This window comes from Frankliniella occidentalis, unplaced genomic scaffold, assembly GCF_000697945.3.
Source record: "Frankliniella occidentalis isolate FOCC.00 unplaced genomic scaffold, Focc_3.1 Scaffold9, whole genome shotgun sequence".
Classification (NCBI taxonomy): domain Eukaryota; kingdom Metazoa; phylum Arthropoda; class Insecta; order Thysanoptera; family Thripidae; genus Frankliniella; species Frankliniella occidentalis.
The window spans coordinates 2080797-2090529 of NW_026267139.1; the positions used below are offsets into that span (position 1 = coordinate 2080797).

General features: G+C 46.3%; 3 protein-coding genes across 3 annotated transcripts in view; 1 reads left to right on the forward strand and 2 right to left on the reverse strand.

The window, feature by feature from the left end:
* LOC113213978 (lamin Dm0) overlaps positions 1-2640 on the reverse strand; it is a 7114-nt gene extending 4474 nt beyond the window's left edge. The window contains exon 1 of the mRNA XM_026433205.2: positions 2028-2640. Coding sequence (XP_026288990.1) covers positions 2028-2431 — 404 coding nt within the window. The 5' untranslated portion in view covers positions 2432-2640. The remainder of the gene's footprint in view (positions 1-2027) is intronic.
* A 429-nt stretch (positions 2641-3069) lies between these two features.
* LOC113213983 (FHF complex subunit HOOK interacting protein 2A) lies at positions 3070-8339 on the forward strand. The gene is made up of 14 exons (XM_026433211.2): positions 3070-3277; positions 3524-3664; positions 3749-3982; positions 4065-4190; positions 4290-4877; positions 4983-5176; positions 5268-5361; positions 5448-5625; positions 5718-5854; positions 5935-6100; positions 6193-6259; positions 6343-6598; positions 6692-6945; positions 7032-8339. The coding sequence occupies exons 1-14, from the start codon at positions 3233-3235 to the stop codon at positions 7126-7128; spliced, it is 2577 nt and encodes an 858-aa protein (XP_026288996.1). The 5' UTR covers positions 3070-3232; the 3' UTR covers positions 7129-8339.
* Positions 8340-9117: 778 nt separating this feature from the next.
* LOC113213984 (skin secretory protein xP2-like) overlaps positions 9118-9733 on the reverse strand; it is a 5557-nt gene continuing 4941 nt past the window's right edge. Inside the window, exon 7 of the mRNA XM_026433212.2 lies at positions 9118-9553. Coding sequence (XP_026288997.2) covers positions 9215-9553 — 339 coding nt within the window. The 3' untranslated portion in view covers positions 9118-9214. The remainder of the gene's footprint in view (positions 9554-9733) is intronic.

A 9733-nucleotide genomic window follows, 5' to 3' on the forward strand; every position in this document is an offset into this window, starting at 1 on the left:
GGGGGGGGTGCAGCAGCAGCTGGACTGGAGGGAGCCAGAGCCAGGCTGTTCAAATACGGGACACCAGCATGCAGGCACACGCGTCCCGCGCGCACCCGGAGGGGGAGCGGCGAGGGGAGACCGACGGGGGTGTCCACGCGGCGGCGGGCGCCCCGCCCTGACCGCGCCCCGCCCACCCCCCTCGAGCAGCAGAGTGTGACCACGGCAGACGGCGTGGTTCCACCGCGCGGCGACGCCAGGGGCCAGGCTCCGACCGACCAGGCCCTGGGCTCTGGCTGGTCACTCGATGACATCACCCCGCATATATTTTAGTTAACCATCCACCACCACCACCACCACCCCTCGAGATCGTCGCCCCACTCGCTGTCTGGTAGGGGCGGAGGGAGAGGGCTGGGGAGGAGCCGCGATCCCTTCGCTACGGCTGTCTGTCCCTACCTCTTTTCCCCGGCCGGCCCACCATACCACGCCAGTCGAAGGAAAAGGAGGGAAGGGCACAGGGGAGAGAGGCGCGGGGGGCCCTTCGACCCCGTTCGTTCAGGCCGCCGCCCTTCGGTCGCCTAGCGACGCCTGGGCCAGGACAGCTGCGGCGGCGGCGCCCCCCCTCCCCCTCTTTTCCTCGGCGCACCTTAGGGCGTAGCAGCCACGGCCGCACCAGACGGCGGCGGCGCAGCCAGCAAAGAGGAAAGGCCACTGGCATCGCCTTTCCTCACTGAGTGGTCCTTCCTGGTCCGTCCCGCGCGCGCGCACGGGACAGCCAGCCAGAGCCAGGGTCACCCGCGACACTCCAGTCCGGCGAGGGCCGCGGTGTGAACCCACTCCGGCCTCCACGGCCTCCCCGCCGCCGGCCCCTTCGCGGCTCGCGCCAGACGTCCATGAGGGCGGCCCCCGGCCCCCTCCTCCCCGTCCCTCGCTGTCTCTCTCGCTCTCACGCTCCATACAGCAGCCGTCTCACCCTCTCTCTCTCTCTCTCTCACTCTTTCCGAGTCCGCGCCGGCGGCGGCCGTGGAGAAAGAGGCATGACGTCACTTTCTATTCGCGGCAACGGCTTTAAGCGCGGCCCCCTCGGCTCGGCCGTGCCCCTTTGCCTCCGGCACACCCCGCCCCGCTCCGCCCAGCGCTAACGCCCATCATTCCCCCCGTGGTCGGCCTGGCCGTGTTCCGTAGTACCAAGCCCCGGCCCCGGCGCTGAGCCCAGGCCCAGCCCAGCTCCGGCCCTTTGGGCTCTCCTGGGCTGGGGGGGAAAGGGAACGAATAGGGAGGGGAAGGGAGGGGGCGGGGGCAGTGAGTGTGGGGCCAAGGACAGGGGGAGCGTGGGGAAGGGGGGGGGCTGCCCCCCGAGCGCATACAACACAACGCACACTCGCGCCGCCCACGCCAAGCCCTTGACTCGAGTAGATTCACCGTATTAGCGTGACGCAATGACCCCGCCGCCTCTCATGATGATGTTGAACCAGACCGCGGTCAAAACTACCGAGGCACTTTGATGCCGCAGCGCACCGCGAACAACAGCGATCGAACCCGCAGACATTCCACCGAGGTTGCTTCCCCCCCGGGGGCCATTCAAGCAAAACCAAAGGGGGGAGGAGGAGACCTCGAAAGCGCCACACATGCAAACCTCCGCGATCTCTGTGAAATGGATGTTTCGCGGAGCGGGCGATGTGTCGCGTACCGCAAGTGCGGCGAGTTGGCGCAGGACGATAATCCCTCCGAAAAAGGGGGCCGAGAATGAATGGAGGGGAAAGAGGGGGTGGGGGTCCACGATGTCGGCGGTGCGACAGTCTTATTCAACACAAAGTATGGGAGACCCTTTAATCGCTCAAATGTGAAGACGCAGCACATAACCTGCAAACGTCAACCTTCCCTATCGTGGCGATGAGTCATCGCGTACGAATAGCCATGTACGGTCGTTGGGTTAACGAGAGAGTGACAGAAATATGGAACGTGCGTCAGGTATGTGATGACAGATAAGCAGAGGAGGGTGGGCGTTGTCAAAAGGTACCAAGGCAATTAGAGAATAAAAGGCGTACCTGAGCTTGAGGTCAGCGTTTTCCTCAAACAATCGTTTCGTGTCGATTTCAAGCTTGGCCTTTTCCTTGGCAAGCGAATCCAGAGCAACTCGTGTCTGGTTCAGCTCATTTTCATACATATCCTTGATGTTCGAGACCTCCCGGGTAGTGGTCTCCTCGGAGGTCTGGATTTGCCGGTAGAGTCGAGTATTTTCCTGTTCAAGTTGACGAACACGGTCAATGTAGGTGGCCAGACGGTTGTTCAAATTCTGCAAATCAGCCTTTTCTTGCAGGCGGCTCGTCCGGGTAGGACTTAAAGGGCTCCCCGGTCTCGAGGACAGACCGGGTGTGGATGTTGCGCTGCTTGTTGAACTCATGGAGGTCTCCACCACTTTCGTGGTACTTCTCTTCGATTTCGTCGCCATTTTAAACTTGAAACAGTCGCGTAATCACAAATACCCGCTGTCGGAACGGGGCCGAAAGTGTCGTGAAACCGTCGCCCGTCGGAGTAAATCACATTCAGTCACTTCGAAACAAGCAAATCGCACGCTCAGCACAACGGTCGGAGCTCAGGCACGCCTCGCTCGCCGGTGGCCGGGTTACGAACACGAACACGACTGCCGAAATTCGTGTTGCCGAAGCCCGATTCCGCCCCCTCGAAAATGCTTCGTTTTCCTTTCAGTTGTTTCAGATTACACAACTTTCTAAAGTTAGGAGGCACATAAATACCCATTCACGTCAACAACTGTATCCAAATTATACTCGCATTTAATTTTAATTGGAAGTCTGATTCTTTTTACAACCACTTTTGCAGCAGTTTTCTAGTCAGCGCATCCTATCCCACAAGTTGTTTTGTTAGTAGCTGTTGGTTACAACTACATGTGTACCAACCTTCTTTGTACCCATTTCCTTGCAAAATTGATTTTTCCACATTTTGTGTCCGTTTATTTTACTTATAAATGTATACATGCAATTTTAAAATAATTTATAAATCAATTTTAGTGTATGTCCTAACTTTACAACCATAACACTTTTCTGGGTTTTACTCTGGAAGTTGGTGGATGCTGCTATTTTTACTTACGCTGCCCTGTCAACCAACCTACAACGTCTGCTACTCTTCTGCTATGTTTTCATTTCGTTATGTGGAGCAAAACATGCTTTGCCTGCAGAATTTTCCGCGACATTCCGTGATCTGAGTGCTGAAATTCTTTGCATGTTTTACAAACATGCTGAACAGACTGTCGACGGTGCTGCAGAGCGCGGCAGACGCTGTAAGTATTAAATTTGTCAGGGCTAGAGGGAATCTATGTGTTTGTTGTGTCGCAGTTTCGTTTGACACGCACTTATTTAGTCTTTGGGTTAACTTCTAATTCTAAACGTCCTGCTAAACTATGTTTTACGATGCAGATCTAAAACATTAGTCACACAGAATTTTTGAAACCCAATTTCAGAATTGGTGCTGAATGTCAAAACGTCAATGTGTCAGTTGTAATCACTCGTATGTTTCCGAATTGCAGCTGGCACCCCCTCCACCTCCCCTGGAGGATTTAAAGTACCATTGGAAGATGGTCATGAGATTTTATGCCCAACGCACAATTCAGAGCAAGTGCCCCATAGAGGAAACAAATATTCCTTCTCATCTAGAACAACTTCTGAGGGTGAATAAATGTGGTGATTGTGACGTTAAAATTTATTCTAATCGAAATGTACAACAACTTTTAATATTGTTTTGGTGCAAACAGATTTTGATAGCCGAGGATGCTTGTACAAAAGCTGCTCCTGAAGGTCCATGCACTTCTGCTGGTCCATGCCTTGAATTCTTACTTCAGCATCGATTGTTAGAACTACTGGTGTCTCTTGCCCGAGCAGATTCACCACCAGGAATGAGGAGGTATTTACTTGGCTATCTGAAGAGACTTGTTGCTGCAATTTCACCCCATCTCTTAACTCTTGCCAGCATTCATCTCCCTCTTCTGGTATGTACTTCTCTTTAATAGCAGACAAGAATTTTATTCCTTGATTGTAACTTTTATCATTTACTTTTCTGTTGGTCAACAGCGAATTGTAGTCTTGTGTAGTCAGTCCAAAGCATCGCCAACTGAGGCTGAAGAAATTGAATTTTTATTAGCACTTTGTCAGATCATTCACAGGCAACCTTATCTCTCCATTATCTTCAATAAAGAGGTGAGCTCGTACTGCAACACTTAGGATAAACTACACAGAAAATTCCATCAGGATTCTGTAAAAAATAAAATAATGTGTATGATTTTCATCCTTTTTTAGACAAAAGCTAGTAAAGAGTCTGGATCTAGTAGCAGTGCCTGTAGTACAGTACCTGGAGTGAACTCACCAACCCAGGAACATTCCCCAGTTAAGAGTTGTCTGGAACCCAAACAGAAGGTGGATCAAGAAGATCACTCAGCTGAAAAAAATTATGCACAAGTTTCCACTGAAATTGGGAACTTGTCAATAATGTCAAGTTCAGATAAGGATAATCAAAATGAAAGCTCAAGATCAGAAATGGACAGTGGATCAAAAAATGGACCTAATGGAATTGAAAGTAATATCTCACATGCTGATTTTTTAAAAGAAAAAAAGAAAATAGACTGTTCCATTTTGGGAACTCCCATCCCATTGATAAAAGAGAGCAATGCTTTACCGACAATGCAAGAGAGAAATACTGATTCTGATACGGAAAAAACAGGGAAAGTTTGTAGCAGCCGGCAAGAGGAAGTGTTTGGTGATCAAAGTCGAACAACATCTGGTTCCTGTTCCCCAGAACCCTTCCTTGTAGAAGATCTCTCAGACACTGATATAACAGAGGGGAGTCTTCCCTTACTTGATGCTGTGCTAAGCTTCATAAACAGTCCTGTAAGCTGATATTATATGTTGCAGTTTTATCTACCTTAATTTAATTTGTAGTTTGTCTGTTATACACTACCAGAAACAATAAAATAAAATAATATCTCTTCACAGGATAGTGGAACGAAGCTACATGTGTGTGAAGCCATTCTTATGCTCGTCTCTGTAGCTGATGAAACATTTTCCAGCGCTGTTTCTCGCACCTCCAGCCTTGGTCTTGTAATGGCAGAAAAATTGACTTCATCGTTTCAAGAAATTCCTTCTGATACTGATCCAGATCATTTGGAGGATATTCCTCAGAATTGGGGGTAAAATCTTAAGAGTAGTGATAGCAAAATAATTCTCTCACATTGATGTGAAGTTTGCTTTTTCATTTTCATTATTCAATTTGTGTTTCAGTCCTAAAAGTTCCCAGTTATGGTTGGAGCATCATGCATTCCCTGGTTGTAGACTAGTTGCTTCCTTTGTATCATGGTTGAACTTCTGTGATCAAGTGAGTAAAAGTGGTTTTATTGATTAATCATAAACAAAAACTAAGAGAACCGCCAACTAGCAATATTCTTTGCTTTTTTTACTTAGCTGACTGTTGAGAGTCCGTTTGTGATTGCTGAGTCAGTAGCTGGGGCTGTGCGAGCTCTATTTTTTGAAATAGAATTAGAATCTGAACTGCGCACAGGAGACATTATGCGGCAACAACTTATCACCAACATCATTTGCTTAAGCCTGCGCCACATTTCTTCAAACATTCTCCTATCAGGTATGGTTTGGGACTGGCTTTATTTGGAACTAGTTTTCACGTAGCAATTAAGGAAAATCACTAAAAGATTCCAAAAATTGAATTTTTTTTAGAGCTTAATGTGTGGTTGATGGGAGACATACCGGAAGAAGGCACCGAAAGTGAAGTGTTGTCTTTAAGGCAACTTTTGTTAAACAACTGTCTTCATCCAGACATTCATTTGAGTCTCAACACATTGAGACTTTTTGAGGTTTCAATTTTTTTCATCCTATTTTTAAAATTGATATTTTATTGTGCTCTTCTTTTAAGACATGTCCTATACTTTTGCAGCTTTTACTTGAAAACTGTGATAATTACGTGCTTAATTGCTTAGTGTTGAGGTATCTTAACAAGCGAGCTTATTATGACACTTCATCACATCATGATAAAACTTGTATGGAGTCTTGGAGTGACGAGGAAGACGCAAGAGAGCGAGAGGGAACAAAAAGTAATCAAGGTACTTAATTCACCAGAACCAAAATGTATGGAAAGTTAATGCTGAATGCTATTGCTCAATCTACTTTCTGATTTTTATTCCTTCTTGCACAGGACAAGATTCTACTGGTTTATCAAGTCGCACCTTTGCACCCAGCAATATTCACAAAATCATTGATAGGTAAAATACAGTATAAAACCTTAAATAAGAAATTAGTTTTTCAAAAAATATCTCCACAGATTTTAACTTAAAATTTGTTTTAGTTTTTTACAGCTACTCCCAAGTAGCTTAAGATCAGCCACAGACTACCAAGAGAGTGGTTATCACCAATATATTGCTGAAGCACAGCGCCAGTACGCAACAAATATCCAAATTTGTTCTTCTATGGGGTGGGGCTCTGAAGCTACTTTTCCAGAAGAAGAGGATGAAACCGCCAACTCATCTACGAGCACTCAGCCTTTCGATGTAGGACCATTTCTCCAAATGATTTTTGAGAGATTAAGAGGATTGCCTAATCAGGTATTATCCTTGAGGGAATTTTGTATTTTTGTTTCAATATCTTAAAACTTGATTGCATAATACTTAATTAGTTTTCTTTTCTTTTTCCATTAGCCCTATGAGATGAACCTCCAACTCACCGCCCTTGTATCACGCTTAGCAATGCTTCCACACCCTTACCTGCATGAATTTTTATTAAATCCCCTTTTACCTATGGTCCCTGGTACAACATCTCTTTACTCAACACTCCAAGCTGTGGCTCGGGAAACGCAAACAGCCTTGGCTGCTATTCCCAACAGTAAGAAAATGCTTGTTAGAACTCGGCATGAGTTACTAGGAGACATGTCTTACCACCATGATTCAACAAGGTAATTAATAATTATACATCTCTTTGGAATGTTATTTCTTTAATTAACTACACATCAGTTTATGACAGCTTCAATTATTATTTCAGAGACGGCTCTTGTTTGTTTGAGAGTGTGGTCGTTCTTGAGGAATTTAACAAAGAATTGGCAGCTATTGCCTATGTGAAGTACCATCATTCTTCTTGAGTACACGACCCACCCGCTGCACCTGTTCCACATTGCCCTGCCTGTGCAGAGCGAATCCGGTCAGAACAGCGGGTGGATGATGAAGAAGACTTGGAAGAAGAACCTGAAACAGACCACCTGGAGGAATGGAACTGTGAATTACCCGAACGTCCCTCCCAACCCATGCCAATCCCTCCCCTTTCCGTTCCTGCTCATAACTATAGTTTAAGAGGTAGAATGTACCGTGTATGTTGCAGTGCACACCAAGATGCCTGCATTTGCTCGTGAACTTCTCTTTTTGATTATGTCAAATTGCAAAAAAGACGAGATTAATTTTTCTGTCCTTTATTAAACCAAGGGTGAATGCTCAGTTTACTCTCCATTTGGAAAACTTGAGATTCTAACTTAGAAGATAGATTATATTGTAATTGTGATTCAGAAAATATTCTATTCCATCTTTTATTTTAGTTAGTATAAATGGAATAGGTTTTAGTCATTTTATCTTCAAGAAACGTAAGGAATCGCGGTGGGGATTTTTTCTTACAACATCCTTACTGTTATTTTGAAGTAGTATGGATTTCTTTGGTTGAAGAAACATGGCACCTTTTAATTTCTTAAGTATGTATTGTGAAAATATTATGGTAACAAATGAGTAAGTCAAGTTTTGTTGTGAAGTATCACAAAAGTCAGGAAGATCCAACAACGCTTAGAAAATGTCACTTTTTATTTTCAATAATCAATTATAGCGGAAGAAGCCAACATTTCTGCACTTCTCTAGTTCTTGGATGTGTGTTTTGATTTAATCTTCAGGAATTGTTTGGATAGATTTCCTAGAATTTTTTAGGAACTTTTAAAATTGTACCATTTAATTGGGTTATTTGTGTATGTAATCATACCCATATTGTGATGGACGATTCTATGAGCTTTGGTTTCTTGTGATGACCATATGCAGTATTGTGATTGAAATAACTAGTCATTTGTCATGTTTCTTATATTTTTTTAGAGTATGTGGGAGAGATGCCGTGTGCTGTGTGAGTGTGTTTAACCAGTGTTAATTGTGAAAAAGGGCTGCCCTTTCATAAGTGACAATATATCCAAAGACCTTCTTGAGTTCTATGCCCCTGTGTTTTCTAAATATTCTCATGAATTAATTAGGGTATTTGAAAGTTCAAATGACTGGTGGTGTGTTTTAAACAAAGATTTGTCAAATAAGAAACTGTCTTTATCTTTTTTTTCTTTTTCTTTTTAATCATGCACAAAAATTGTTGCATGTTGATCTCCATACCATATACTATTCTCAATTGAAACCTTTTCAAGGAACTGATATGTGATGCTCTTGAGAGGAGCGGGAATGCCCTCGTATGGTGGTGCCCAGCCCATGTTAATCCCGTTCGAAAAGGGAATGGTTTGTACTTGTTCTGTTACCATCGCCACCTCTACTTAGTGTTGTGGAGAACGAGTTTTGTTCGCGGTGCAGTGTAGTTTAGAGGCCTCTTAACATCTCAGAACACATACAGCTAAAGTTTGTTAGTTGTTGTGAGTTTGTCGACGCTGACACCGTGACACCGGAAAGAGCTTACTGCGTTGCGAACAGTAGTGTTCTTAGGAGGTATCGTCTAGGAAGCACATCTGTATTTCTGATTCATTCAATCATTCGGCAAATTACGAGAGCTCGACGCCTGCGATCCTCGGGGTAGGCCACACCGCAGTACACGAATGCACAACGGGCAAGATGTTGCCTACCTACCAGGCGCCATGGACCTTCAACTCGGCAATTTCGGAACAGCATATGACGGACGCACTTTTTCGATGTTCCTAGCGCGATGATTCATGTTAAAGGAAGAGTTCATTCCTTAGCACGAACTTAATTAAGTGTTCTACGTCTCACTCGTTTTCAAAGAAAATGCAGCGAGGATGGAGTCCTGATGTGTGGAAGTGAAAAAACAATCTGACAGCCTACCACGCACCATAGGGTCAGTAAAGGGACCTTTTCGAAATGGAGATCATAACTCAAAATCTACACAATTATTAAACAGCTTAACAAAATAAAATATAATAAAAATAAATAAACAAGACCAGAGTTTCTCTTGACGCGCGGCGCCGCCGGTCACTGGAGCATCCGGCAGACGCAGGCGACGGGGAAGCGGGCCATCTTGAGTCGCGGGCAGGCGGCCGGCGCCTCGGGGTCCCAGGTGAGCACGGGCACCAGGGCGGTGCGCTGGTCGCAGGCCGTGGCGCGGGCGCCGTTGCGGAAGCCCAGGTTGCGGGCGCACTTGGAGTCGGCGAGGCGCGCGCACGCCCGCCCCGGCGCCGAGCACCGCTCCACCGACACCTTCTGGACGACGCGGCCGCGCGCCTGCAGCGCCACCAGCCAGCGCCCCGAGGACACGTCGCGGACGTAGCCCGGCCGCAGCGAGCGCCGCACCGACTGGCACGCCCCCTCGCCCTGCAACGGATGGGGGGTAAGTTTTTAGCAGATGATACATTTGTAACTGAAACTTTGAACACTTTACACAACTGAAATGAATAAGAATGATATGTCAAATGTGTCATTGCTTGTACTATCATGAAGCGGCGTGCAGAGAGACGCAAAGCGTGACGTCACCAGTAGAAGATATACCGGGGG